Source organism: Rana temporaria, chromosome 3, assembly GCF_905171775.1.
Source record: "Rana temporaria chromosome 3, aRanTem1.1, whole genome shotgun sequence".
Lineage (NCBI taxonomy): Eukaryota > Metazoa > Chordata > Amphibia > Anura > Ranidae > Rana > Rana temporaria.
Genome location: NC_053491.1, coordinates 335,354,124 through 335,368,817, shown reverse-complemented (window position 1 = coordinate 335,368,817; position 14,694 = coordinate 335,354,124). Strand labels below are relative to the sequence as shown.

Below are 14,694 nucleotides of genomic sequence, written 5' to 3'. Positions count from 1 at the left end.
ACGGTCCACAACAGGGGGTTAAAACAACAAAGGCTTTACTGGCATGAAGGCAGGTGTGAAAATCTTCACAGCTTTAAACAGAGTGTCAAAATGTTCTGCAGGCAGTCTCTGGATCACACAGCTGATAATGCTTGAGCTTAGTTGATCATATACTGTATATACTCGGCTGCAAAAGCCGGATAGTCATTCAGGGCCTATGCTTAACTAGGCTGAAAAATAGATACACTTACTGGAGTGTCTGTAGACTTGAGGCTTTTCGCCGGAATAACGGATTGATCCGATAAATGAGCTGAAGTACTGGTTCTGTAATGTTTAGGGATACTCCACTCTTTGCTGTATTTTATCCTGGAGGCTTCGGGCCTGCACTGCTTCTCTGACTGTGTGTTGCTCTGCTCTGCCAGGAACTGAGGGAAGCATTAGACTGCTTAAACAGGAAGTACAATCCCTTATAAGGGCCTGATGAGGCTGAAGCTCATTGGTTGAGAGCTGTGCATCATAGAGACTGCCTTGTAGGATAACATAACACAATAAGGTCTTATCTAGCATTTAATCCTCCTGACTCTAATACACTGACTTAACATGAGATGGTTGACTAAACCTCTTAAAGCTATACACACCTAATAAACGTATTATCAACCATAACAGTATATAAATCACATCATAACTAGCTAAATCCCTGCAGGGGAGACCCCACAAGCCGAGGGCCTCAATCTGACAGGGCCTACAGCAAATACCTGTACTGGGACACCACAGTACTCTTTCAGCGCTGTGTATTTTACTTACCATGCATCCCTATGCTTCTGCAAGCTGAATTAAAGCAGCCACAACGGGGGTGTAAATGCCCCCCCAAGGTAAACCTTTCTATGCCTTTTTTTAAATTGATAAATTTAATTTGATAATATATAGATCTATATATACTGTATAGCCAAAACATATGAAGTATGAAACGTTTTTTTTTTTTGCTGTTTCTGTTTCATTGTGGATATTTCCCTTTACTTCCTGTCCCGGACACACAGCAAGAAAAAATGTAGATCTCCCCAAAGGCAAAGAAATGTCCTTTTAGACAGAACAGGCTTCCTGGTTAGAAGATTTCCCCTTCTGTTCTGGTAAAAGCTGTAACATTTTGGATTCCCCGTCAGTTGCTGTTTCAGTGTCTTCAGGACAAATAGAGAAAGTGCGAATCTCCCCAGCAGGAACACACACAATAATATAAACTTTACAGAAGTTCCAACCTGTCCACATTTACCGTAACATTTTGAAGGCTAACCTCTTGTTTTAATTTACAGTTCAGATTTGCTTTAATTGAAAATCACAGTGGGGGTTTCCCTATGACAACTTAATAAAAGCTCCTGTAATTGTAATAGAGGTTGGCTGACTTTTATCACTGTGATTTAATGAAGGTGATTTAGTAAAGGCAAATAGACGGTGCACTTTGCAAGTGCAATTGCTCCAGAGCTTAGTAAACGAATACCCAATCACATGCAAGGAAAATAACAAAACAGCATTTTTGCTTCCACATGATTGGCTGATGGAAGTCAGCAGAGCTTCTGCTTATTTACTCAGCTCTGGAGCAACTTCACTAACAAAGCGCACAGTAAATTTGCCTTCAGTAAATTGACCCCAATGTTTTCTATGAAGCTAAACGTTATTATTTTGTGCCAGATCAGCCTACTGCTTTGCAATTAAGTGATTCGGGAAACTAAAAATGTGATGTTCAATTAAGAAAATCTCATTACACTAGAATGGCTGCCTGACATTTCCCGAAGGAGGCAAATCAAATTGACTTCCTTCATTAGCTTAAATAAATAATTTGTTTATGATGACTGAGAAAAAGGTCTTTTGATAATGTAAATGATGCTCTGAGTGTGTATTGCCTCTGTGTGCTCTGTTTCCTTCTAATCTGTTGTTGGAGCTCTGACTTTACTATTTCATGTCTCAAAGCATCAAACCTTTATTTTATTGTGACCATAGGTGTGCGCAGCCTTTGGCATTAGGGTGTGCACCCCAAAGCTCAAACACACTCTACCGATCACTCACAATGTTCATTCAGAAAGGGAAGGGGCCAGTAAATGGCATATTTACTGGCCCCTTCCCCCACTCATCCTAAAACATCCAAACTAACAACCGGTGGGAGAGGAGGGAAGTCGGCAGTGCTGTGGGGGGAAGGAGGGAGCCAGGTCAGTAGGGGGAATCTGTTCTGCACAGGGTAATTAGGGTGTGCCTGGGCACACCTGGTACACCCTGTGCGCACGCCTATGATTGTGACCATTAGTGATACAAGAGTATGCCAAAGGCATGCTAGATTAAAGGGGTTGTAAAGATTTGTTTTTTATTTTCTAAATAGTTTCCTTTAAGCTAGTGCATTGTTGGTTCACTTACTACACTGACTAACCCCCAGCCAGAACGACTCGGATGATGGGGGCAAGTTTACTGAGGAGAAACAGGAAGTGAGAAATTCAGACAAAGAAAAAAAACATTTAGAAGGGAAATCGAAGGAAAAGGAAAATGAACCAACAATGCACTAGCTTAAAGGAGCTTATTTAGAAAATAGTGAAGAAACCCTTTAAAAGGGTTGTAAAGGTTTGTTATTTATTTTCTAAATAAGCTCCTTTAAGTTAGTGCATTGTTGGTTCATTTTCCTTTTCCTTCACTTTCCCTTCTAAATGTTTTTTTCCTTTGTCTGAATTTATCACCTCCTGTTTCTCCTCAGTAAACTTGCCCCAATCATCCGAGATGTTCTGGCTGGGGGTTAGTCAGTGTAGTAAGTGAACCAACAATGCACTAGCTTATAAATAAAGAAAAAGCCGCGCCACAAAAAACAGTCTATTAGGGTACACAGTCTGTGAGAGTGTAGTTAGTCCGTAATTGATAGAATGGTGCTTGTATGATCATGGATAGGTTCTGATCAATCCTGACAATGATGGCTCCTACAGTCCACAACCCAGTGATGCAATATACAAAGTGACCCTCCACCGGAAAAAAGGAAAGCCGCTTACCAGAAGGCAAGCAGTTAGGGCGGATGGCTAAAACCCAGCCTAGGCCTTTGCTCCTTGAAGTTTTCACCAGGAAGCCCTCCGTCCTCTGAGTGTGATATTCTCAGCTCCACCGTTTTAGATGCAAACAAAAGAAGAAGCACACATAGCGTGATACTGGGACATACAAAACCTGGCAATGGTAACTTTTATAGTCCACACCACCTAGTGACAACTGAACATAAAGTGACCCTCCGCCAAACAAAGAGGCCGCTTACCAGAAGGCAAACGGTTAAGGCGAATGGCTATGACCCAGTCTAGGCCTTTACTCCTTATAGTAGGGGGTCCTTCTTCCCCTCTGCGTGATGTCCTGGAAATGGTAGTTCATGCAGTCCACACCACCCCAGTGATAATAATAAATGAAGTGACCCTCCACCAAACAGAGAGGCCGCTTACCAGAAGGCGAACGATTCAGGCAGATGGCTATAACCCAGCCTAGGCCTTTGCTCCTTATGGTGGGAAGTCGTCCGTCCCCTAAGCGTGAAGTTTTCAACTCCCCCGTATAGAACTTCTATTCACACAGGATGTGTTAGTACGGGGCTGACATGAGCTTTCCTGTTCGCTGGATTATGTGGAGACGAAATGGTCTATAGATCTGAGTACTGTCTCAGAGTTACGCTATGTGCGTTTTCCTTTTCACATACATCTAAACGGGGGAGTTGAAAACTTCACGCTTAGGGGACGGACGACTTCCCACCATAAGGAGCAAAGGCCTAGGCTGGGTTATAGCCATCTGCCTGAATCGTTCGCCTTCTGGTAAGCGGCCTCTCTGTTTGGTGGAGGGTCACTTCATTTATTATTATCACTGGGGTGGTGTGGACTGCATGAACTACCATTTCCAGGACATCACGCAGAGGGGAAGAAGGACCCCCTACTATAAGGAGTAAAGGCCTAGACTGGGTCATAGCCATTCGCCTTAACCGTTTGCCTTCTGGTAAGCGGCCTCTTTGTTTGGCGGAGGGTCACTTTATGTTCAGTTGTCACTAGGTGGTGTGGACTATAAAAGTTACCATTGCCAGGTTTTGTATGTCCCAGTATCACGCTATGTGTGCTTCTTCTTTTGTTTGCATCTAAAACGGTGGAGCTGAGAATATCACACTCAGAGGACGGAGGGCTTCCTGGTGAAAACTTCAAGGAGCAAAGGCCTAGGCTGGGTTTTAGCCATCCGCCCTAACTGCTTGCCTTCTGGTAAGCGGCTTTCCTTTTTTCCGGTGGAGGGTCACTTTGTATATTGCATCACTGGGTTGTGGACTGTAGGAGCCATCATTGTCGGGATCGATCAGAACCTATCCATGATCATACAAGCACCATTCTATCAATTACGGACTAACTACACTCTCACAGACTGTGTACCCTAATAGACTGTTTTTTGTGGCGCAGCTTTTTCTTTATTTATATTTTCTTGTGATTCACACGCCAGCTGCTGCCTAGGGTCAGAGGGTGGGGGGATACCAGCGCGGTCTTTGTTTTGTGTAATGCACTAGCTTAAAGGAACCTATTTAGAAAATCAAAAACGAACCTTTACAACCCTTTTAAAGGGTTTCTTCACTATCTGCTACCTGCTAACAAACAACAAACAAACACTGAAATGAAACTTAGCTATTCTGCTGAATACACCCTTCCCTACCCTTTAGTTGGGGATGCTTGGAAGGTACTGAAAATGCCATCTTCTAGGATCCATGTGAATTAGAGTTTATGGGGGTTATTTACTAAAGGCAACTCCACTTTGCACTACAAGTGCAAAGTGCACTTGGAAGTGCAGTCACTGTAGATCTGAGGGGGACATGCAAGGAAAATAAAAAACAGCATTTTAGCTTGCACTTGATTGGATGATAAAATCAGCAGAGCTTCCCCTCATTTCAGATCTACCCCTCAGATTTACAGCGACTGCACTTCCAACTGCACTTTCAGTGCAATTCTCAAGTGCACTTTGCACTTGTAGTTTGCACTTGTAGTGCAAAGTGGATTTGCCTTTCGTAAATAACCCCCAATGTCTCTAATCTAGGGCAAATTATTAGTTTACTAGGATAAGTTGTTATGGAGCCAAAGTAAACTATTTTGAAGTCATGGCTGGTTCTTTTGACATAAAATTAAGCCATGAGGCTATTTAGTGTTCATGGTCAGTTGGTCAGAAGAAAGGGTAAGATGTTAGAATGCCAAATAAAGTAATTATGAAATCAGAATATGCCATTATGAATTGAGAGCTAGTTAAAGTAGAACTTTAGGAAAAACGTTTTTTTTTTTTTCATCTTGGATAGAGTAAGGGAGGGTTATAACCCCTATCATGTGTCCTTTTGGGGATATTTCCCTTTACTTCCTGTCTCATAGACAAAACAGGAAGTGAGATGAAATCCCTGCAAATTTAGGGAATCCCTTGGGGTTCCCCAGGTCACCATAATCAGTGTCCCCATTGGAAGATTTCCCCATTAATGAGTTTCTGGGGACAACCGGAAACTTGAGATTTTCTTTTACTTTCAATGATAAATGGGACAAATAGAGAGGGTGAATTTTCCTACAGGGGGCACAGACAGCAATCAAAACTGACAGGTGTTCTAATCTATCTCCACTCCAATATTACACCAGGCGCTACACTATTGGGACAGCATGGTAAATTATTACAATACCAAAAGTGAGCTAAGGTAACAATAGGATTATTCATGATTTCATGAGCTTAATTTATTATGACACCAGGGTAAGGTATTAGGCACTAGGCTAAGAAAGCCCATAGATGAGTCAATTTTTGTTTGTTCAATCAGCGGGTAGAACAAAAAAAAAAAACTGACCTGATTCCCTCATCCACACACTTGAGATGGATGGGGGAATCCTCCCTGTTGTGTCATGCTGTTCTGACAGTGGGGAGACCTCCCGCCATCAGAATACACTGATCAGCATTGCAGGCTATAGCCTACAGTGCAGATCGAGCAGGAAAAATCCGACAGGGTGCTTTTATAGAAGTTGACTGGTAAATCAACTTCTGTGTAACCACAGTGCCCATACATGGATTGAAATTCTGGCCAGTCCCTGCTGAGCTGGCCAAATTTTAATTCATGTATGGTCCGACTTAAAAGATTTGTAAAGGTTTGTTTTTTATTTTCTAAACAGGGTCCTTTAAGCTAGTGCATTGTTGGTTCACTTACCCTTTTCCTTTGATTTCCTGTCTAAATTTTTTTTTTCTTTGTCTGAATTTCCCACTTCCTGTTTCTCCTCAGTAATCTTGCCCCCATCATCTGAGCCATTCTGGCTGGGGGTTAGTCAGCATGCTCGCCCCCTCCCTTGGGTCTACATCCCTGCAGGGAGACGTTGTGGCGTCTCCCCGCAGAGATGTAGTCCCAAGGGAGGGGGCGAGCACGCTGACTAACCACCAACGAGAACGGCTCAGATGATGGGGGCAAGCTTACTGAGGAGAAACAGGAAGTGAGAAATTCAAAGGAAAAAACATTTAGAAGAGAAATCGAAGTAAAAGGTAAGTGAACCAACAATGCACTAGCTTAAAGGACCCTGTTTAGAAAATAAAAAACAAACCTTTACAACCCCTTTAAGGCTAGATATACATTAAGCCGGGTGGTGCCAAGGGCTCAAATTTCTTCTGATTACTGCTGAATTGGCCAACAAAAAGTTTGTTAGCACCACCCAGCTCAACAAATTTGATTGAAAAATTGAAAGGTTCAGATTCAGTTCAGGTTTCTTCATCCACGCTGTTTAATGTGGGTAGGGGAGTGACATCTAAGCGTATTGATATAGCTATAATGACACTGTTGTATCCAATATGTATGTCACAGGGTAAGCAATTATTGTATAACATCTCAAGACACCAGGGGGCGCTATTATTACACAAGGCTGAGTGATTATGACACTAGGGTGAGCTATTGTGACATGACAGTTATCTATTGCTATATAGCCCAAATAGCTGTTGGACATCCATCAAATATTTTCACAGTGCCCAAGGCGGGTGCCTCGCCTTCAGCCCAGCCCTATTTATCTTTTACCCTTATTTAGTAAACATTGAGCTGGAAATCCCACAAAAGATGCTCCAAGCATGACTCTTTCCAATGTGCTGAATGTAACAGAACAGTATTGAAAGCCTCTGTTAGTAGATTTGTATTTTCATGCTTCGAATTTCTCCTTCAGTTGAAAGGCACCGTATTTCCTGCTGCTGATTTTAATGCGGACAGTGATGGGAAGGCTTTGAGGAAAGCGATGAAAGGCTTTGGTAAGAATGTCCTCAAGCTTATGGATCTACTGTGAGAACGGACTAATGTGAACATTCACACTGAACAGTTTGCTTATAAATATATCGGACAAAGCTAGATAACGTGCAGCAGCTAAAGCTGAACTCCAGACAGATATGATATAAATAAAGGTAGCTTTGTATACAATAACACACTATTAAATGTATTTTATTAATGCAAGTTGTATAAGTACCTCAATTTCACCTGGCACCTATCTCTTTCAAACACCTGTACAACAGAGCTTAAACTAAGAAAAGGGGAGGGAGTGGCAGCACATGGAGCCTCAGGGCTGTCCTAATGAGAGGGCACACCTGGGCACTGCCCAGGGGCCCCAGTTGCATGGGGGGCCCCTGCACTCTCCTCAAAGCAGCTGGTCCTTGAGCCCACACTGCACCAGAATTGGGGGTCCCATGATGGCACGAAGAGTGATAGATGCAAAGGGGAGGCCTCCTACCTACTTAATGTGTATTTACCTGTACTGTCATCATTGTAGGGGCCCATGATGCTATTAACCACTTAAGCCCCGGACCTTTCGGCAGCTAAATGCCCAGGCCAGGTTTTGCGATTCGGCACTGTGTCGCTTTAACAGACAATTGCGCGGTCGTGCGACATGGCTCCCAAACAAAATTGGCGTCCTTTTTTCCCCACAAATAGAGCTTTCTTTTGGTGGTATTTGATCACCTCTGCGGTTTTTATTTTTTGCGCTATAAACAAAAATAGAGCGACAATTTTGAAAAAAATGCAATATTTTTTACTTTATGTTATAATAAATATCGCCCAAAAACATATCTAAAAAAAATGTTTTCCCTCAGTTTAGGCCGATACGTATTCTTCGACCTATTTTTAGTAAAAGAAATTGCAATAAGCGTTTATCGATTGGTTTGCGCAAAATTTATAGCGTTTATAAAATAGGGGATAGTTTTATTATTATTTTTTTTTTACTACTAATGGCGGCGATCAGCGATTTTTTTCGTGACTGCGACATTATGGCGGACACTTCAGACAATTTTGACACATTTTTGGGACCATTGTCATTTTCACAGCAAAAAATGCATTTAAATTGCATTGTTTATTGTGAAAATGACAGTTGCAGTTTGGGAGTTAACCACAGGGGGCGCTGTAGGAGTTAGGGTTCACTTAGTGTGTGTTTACAACTGTAGGGGGGTGTGGCTGTAGGACTGACGTCATCGATCGAGTCTCCCTTATATAAGGGATCACACGATCGATACGTCGCCACAGTGAAGCACGGGGAAGCCGTGTTTACATACGGCTCTCCCCGTTCTTCAGCTCCGGGGAGCGATCGCGACGGAGCGGCTATAAACCAATAGCCGCACCGTCGTCCCGGATCGCTCCCCGAGGGAACCCGACCGCTGCATGTAGCGGGGGGGTCCCGATCAGACCCCCCACCCGCTAGAAGACAAGGACGTACATGTACACCCATTTGCCTGTACGTGCCATTCTGTGGACGTACATATACATGCGGCGGTCGGGAAGTGGTTAAGATGGCCCTGTGGAGCCTTTCAGATATTCTGCAGTGTATAGCCATGTGCTAACAGGGGACATGCTAATAGGAGGAGAGAACAGAATGACAGTGAAATTAGCTCATCAGTCTGCTGCTATTTCTTTCAATCAATCGCAGTAGGAAAAGCAAGAGGAAAGGGGGTTGGTGGAGATAATAAAAGGCAGTCGCCCCTTATACTTACTTGATCTTGATCCAGCACAGTGCATGGAAGCAAAGGCTCTGTCTTCTATCCTTCTCCTCATTGGCTCATTGGCCTGAGTGAGTTATGCCATAAAATGGTAGTATGCACCACATATTAGCACAATATGAGAGAATTATCTGTCATTATGTGCCCTCCAGTTCTGCACTGTTACCCCATGAGTCCCTGGCGCTTCCGTCTTTGCCAGGTCTTTCTTCCAGCTGTTCAGCTGCTTGAATGCTGGGCCACAATGATGTCACTCCTTTGCAGCGAGTGCCGTAAATGTATGCTGATCTGTGCATGCCCTGCTCAGTGTACATTACAGCTGACAGGCAGGGGGGCCAATATGGTCTCTTCTGTCATAAAAACCCTGCCTATCAGCACGTTTTTAAAAAGTTGGTTTAATACCAATTTAACATTCCCTCTTTGTAGTAGACATAAAGAGAATATATTATTGGCTTGTTGGTGCTCCTGAGGCCCCGTACACACGACAGAGTTTCTCGGCAGAATTCACCGAGAAACTCGGTCAAAACCCGGATTCTGCCGAGAAACTCTGTCGTCTGTACAGTTTTGGCTCGATGGAGCCGCCGAGGAGCTCGACGAGAAAATAGAGAACATGTTCTCTATTTTCTCGTTGTTCTATGGGAGAAGGCGGCCCGCCGAGCTCCTCGGCGGCTTCATCCCAGAACTCGACGAGGAACTCGACGTGCCAAGCACGTCGAGTTCCTCGGCCGTGTGTACGGGGCCTGAAGGTTTACATCACTGGAACTGGATGGACTCTTGTCTTTTTTTCAACCAGATTAACTATGTAGCATGTTGGCATAGCTCTATCTTCTATGTGAGAGCGACACCTTCTTCCTTGGTCCTAACACATAGGGGGTTATTACAAAAGGCAAATCCACTTTGCACTACAAGTGCACTTGAAAGCGCACTTGCAGTGCACTTAGTAGTTCAGTCGCTGTAAATCTGAGAAGGACATGCAAGGAAAATACAAAACAGCATTTTAGCTTGCACATGATTAAATGATAAAGTCAGCAGAGCATCCCCTCATTTCAAATCTTCCCCTCAAATCTACAGCGACTGCACTTCCAAGTGCACGTTTAGTGGATTTGCGTTTAGTAAATAACCCCCATAGTACAATATTATAGCCCTGTACAGATCAAAGTTTCTGCTCCTGGCAACCTAAAGGATGGGCCTATTGTGCTTGAAATAAATTTAAACCCAATCATTAAAATCTCAAATAATCTTTAGTGTGAATATCAGAATATTTTCAGATAATATCGGCTGCCTTGATACATGGCTTAAATAATGAACCCTAGAGGAACTAAGAGCCAGATTCTCGTAGATCCGCGTATCTTTGCGCGAGCGTAAAATATCCAATTTTTGTTACGCCTCCGCAACTTAGACGGGCAAGTGCTGTATTCTCAAAGCACTTGCTCCGTAAGTTGCGACGGCGTAGTGTAAATCGGCCGGCGAATGCCCGCCTAATTCAAATTTGGAACAGGGGGGCGTGTGTTATGTAAAATAACCATGACCCGACGTGATTGACGTTTTTCACGAACGACGCATGCACAGTCCGTGGAAATCTCCCAGTGTGCATTGCTCCTAATACGCCGCAAGGATGTGTTGTGTCGGCCCCATTCACGGACGATTTATGCAAACGATGTAAAATTTCCAAATTTCGTTGCGGGAACGACGGCCATATTTAACATTGGTACGTCGCACTTACGCCACCATATAGCAGGGGTAACTATACGCCGGGAAAAGCCTAAGGTAAACGGCGTAACTGTACTGCGTCGGCCGGGCGTAAGTTCGTGAATTCGCGTATTTAGCTGATTTACATATTTCGACACGTAAATCAGTGTACACGCCCCTAGCAGCCAGCGTAAATATGCAGTTACGATCCGACGGCGTAAGAGACTTACGCCTGTTGGATCTAATAAAAACCTATGCGTAACTGATTCTAAGAATCAGGCGCATAGATACGACGGCACAACGCAGAGATACAACGGCGTATCTGGAGATACGCCGTCGTATCTCTTTTGAGAATCTGGCCCTGAATGCTTTTCATTTGCTTTTTACATTATAGCAATAAAAAAAAATATATAATCTTTTTACCAGATTGAAGTGAAAAGGAAGCAAAAGCGGTAGATTAAGTAAAGGTGTTTTTATTGCAGGTACCGATGAGGACGCCATTATCGAAATACTGACCAGGCGCTCTAATTCCCAAAGGCAAGAGATCAAGAAAGCCTTTAAATCACACTTTGGACGTGTAAGTATGTCTTAGGAGTTGCAGAATGTGTACTAATGCACATCTGTAGGCAGGGGCGGACTGACAACTCATGGGGCCCCCGGGCAAAAGGAGATTATGGGGCCCCCAGGCAATAGATTATGGGGCCACACAGTATACATACACACAGAATACACATATACACACTGAAAAGGTACTGGAGAGGCGGGGCAGCTATAATCTTGGGATTTTTAGACCAAAGGGATGTCGGTAAGGGACATTTCAGGGACAGATGTAAAAAAACACAAATTTTTACTTACTGTCCCTGGTTTTACTGAGGCTGGCAACCCTGATGGGGCCCCCTAGTGGCATGGGGCCCTCGGGCAGTGCCCGAGTGCCCAAATGGTCAGTCCGCCCCTGTCTGTAGGTATGAATAGGCCCCTATAGTTTCCTTTCAGAGCACACTGAGCTGCAGTACAGTAGGTGTTTGTGATATTGTGTTTTTAGCACGAAAGCATCGCACTGATTCTCGGCGACATGGTGCCGAGATCTCGCCGACATCTCGCACTCACTGGAATAGTGACAGCACATCCCAGCAAGCGCGTCATAGAAGCGAAGGGGGATCCGACTTGGATTCCCGCCAATTCTACACGTGTGCGGCGTTTGTTATGAATCCTGAGGGGGAAGTCCCCGCCGGATTTTAAATAAAAATCCGGCATGGGTTCCCCCTCAGGAGCATACCGGGCCCTTAGGTCTGTTATGGGTTGTAAGGAGAGCCCCCCTACGCCGAAAAAAACGGCGTAGGAGGTCCCCCTACAATCCATACCAGACCCGTATCCAAAGCACGCTACCCGGCCAGCCAGGAAGGGAGTGGGGACGAGCGAGCGCCCCCCCCCTCCTGAGCCGTACCAGGCTGCATGCCCTCAACATGGGGGGGTTGGGTGCTCTGGGGCAGGGGGGCGCACTGCGGCCCCCCCTCCTCAGAGCACCCTGTCCCCATGTTGATGAGGACAGGGCCCCTTCCCGACAACCCTGGCCGTTGGTTGTCGGGGTATGCGGGCGGGAGGCTTACCGGAATCTGGGAGCCCCCTTTAATAAGGGGGCCCCCAGATACCGGCCCCCCACCCTAAATGAATGGATATGGGGTACATCGTACCCCTAACCATTCACCTGTAGGAAAAATGTCAAAGTTAATAAACACACCACACAAGGGTTTTTAAAATAATTTATTTTTCTGCTCCGGAGGCTCCCCCTGTCTTCTTTATTAGCTCTTTTACCAGGGGGAGCTTCTTCTTTGACGTCTTCAGGTGGGTGGGGGCTGCCGTCTGGTTCTCTTCCACCGCCGGGGGGGGGGGTCGCTTTTAAAAAAGCCCCCACCCCCCGGGGGGTTTCCTCCGGCGTCTTCGGCGGGGGGGCTTCTTCTTCCGCTATCCCGACGGGTCTTCTCCGCTATCCGGGGGGTCTTCTAAACTCTCCGGGGGTCTCCTTCTATGTTCGCCGCTCTCCGCTGTTGACTCGGCGCACCCCGGTTCTTCCTCTCGCTGTCCGGTGCCTTCTTCTTCCGTGCTGTACGTCTTCTTCTCCTTCCGTGCTGTGAGTTCTTCTTCCGTGCTGTGACGTCATGTTCTTCACTTCTCTTCTTCTCCCGATGTTGACATGTCGCCTTTCCTCGCTGCAATGACGGGTGCGCGGCTTGCATCGGATTTATATAGACCTCACAAACCCATCATGCTCTGGTACCTACCCATGTGATACCTACCCACGTGGGTAGGTATCACATGGGTAGGTACAGAGCATGATGGGACTGTGAGGCCTATATAGGTCCGATGCAAGCCGCGCATCCGTCATTTCAGCGAGAAGAGCCGGCGTGTCAACATCTGGAGAAGAGAAGAAGATGACGTCACAGCCCGGAAGAAGAAGAATACGTCACAGCACGGAAGAAGAAGATAGACGTTCAGCGCTGAAGGAGAAGGCACCGGACAGCTGGAGGAAGAACCGGGGTGCGCCAAGTCAACAGCGGAGAGCGGCGAACATAGCAGAAGACGCCTGGAGAGTGGAGAAGACCCCCCGATAGCCGAAGAAGACCCCCCCGGATAGCGGAAGAAGAAGCACACCACCCCCCGCCGAAGACGTCGGAGGAAACCCGCCGAGGAGTGGGCGCTTTTATAAAAGCGACCCCCCCGGCGGTGGAAGAGAACCGGACGGTGGCGAAGAGCGGCCCCCACCCGAAGACGTCAAAGAAGAAGCCCCCCCTGGTAAACAGAGCTAAAGAAGACAGGGGGCGGCCTCCGGAGCAGACTAATAAATTATTTTAAAAACTTTTGTGTTGTGTTTATTGACTTTGACATTTTTCCTCCAGGTGAATGGGTAGGGGTACGATGTACCCCATATCCATTCACTTAGGGTGGGGGGCCGGTATCTGGGGGCCCCCTTATTAAAGGGGGCTCCCAGATTCCGATAAGCCTCCCGCCCGCATACCCCGACAACCAACGGCCAGGGTTGTCGGGAAGGGGCCCTGTCCTCATCAACATGGGGACAGGGTGCTCTGGGGTGGGGGGCCCCGCAGTGCGCCCCCCTGCCCCAGAGCACCCAACCCCCCCATGTTGAGGGCATGCAGCCTGGTACGGCTCAGGAGAGGGGGGGTGCTCGCTCATCCCCACTCCTTTCCTGGCCGGCCGGGTAGCGTGTTTTGGATACGGGTCTGGTATGGATTGTAGGGGGACCTCCTACGCCGTTTTTTCGGCGTAGGGGGGGCTCTCCTTACAACCCATAACAGACCTAAGGGCCCGGTATGCTCCTGAGGGGGGAACCCATGCCGGATTTTTATTTAAAATCCGGCGGGGACTTCCCCCTCAGGATTCATTACAAACGCTGCACACGTGTAGAATTGGCGGGAATCCAAGTCGGATCTCCCGTCGCTTCTATGACGGCTTTGTCTCTATCGCGGCAAGCCAGCTCGGTGCTGGCTCCCGCGATGGGGCTCGTAGGTGCTCAATCTCGCCGAGAAAGGGAGCGAGATTGACACAATATCGCGTGCACCTACTGTACATAGATGAGAAACAGCCACATAAGTACAAAGCAGAGTTCTGCTTTAAATACATTTTATAGCAGCTCAGTGTGAATTTTGATGCATGAAAATGGACGAGCGAATATACCCTTGGGCTGAAATCACACTTTTCCATGCATGTTTTCATGTGTTTATATGTTGGTTATCAACAATCTTGCATTTTCCTGTGCAACACTAGGCCCGAGAATGCCCACTGATGCATCCAAAAACCAACAATGTACGTCAACGCATTGCGTAGGTGTAGACTAGCACCATATGAAACAATGGCTATCCTGTGTACTTGTGTTGAGGTTCATTAAAATGTGTGCAGTAAAAAACAGAGGTGTGAGGAGGCCCTTAAAATACCTTTTAAGTTGCATACTGAATATACATTAAGGTCCAATTTACACCAGTGTGTTGTACTAACACATGTTAAATTCACATTATTGCAATGCTC

The 14,694-nt window shown here is 46.0% G+C and overlaps 1 protein-coding gene across 2 annotated transcripts in view; it reads left to right on the top strand.

The window, feature by feature from the left end:
• The window catches only part of ANXA6 (annexin A6), a 133,565-nt gene that overhangs the window by 75,387 nt on the left and 43,484 nt on the right, over positions 1–14,694 (top strand). For both annotated transcript variants that reach the window (XM_040345051.1, XM_040345050.1), the window contains exons 15-16: positions 7,161–7,242; positions 11,139–11,233. In XM_040345051.1, coding sequence (XP_040200985.1) covers positions 7,161–7,242; positions 11,139–11,233 — 177 coding nt within the window. The remainder of the gene's footprint in view (positions 1–7,160; positions 7,243–11,138; positions 11,234–14,694) is intronic.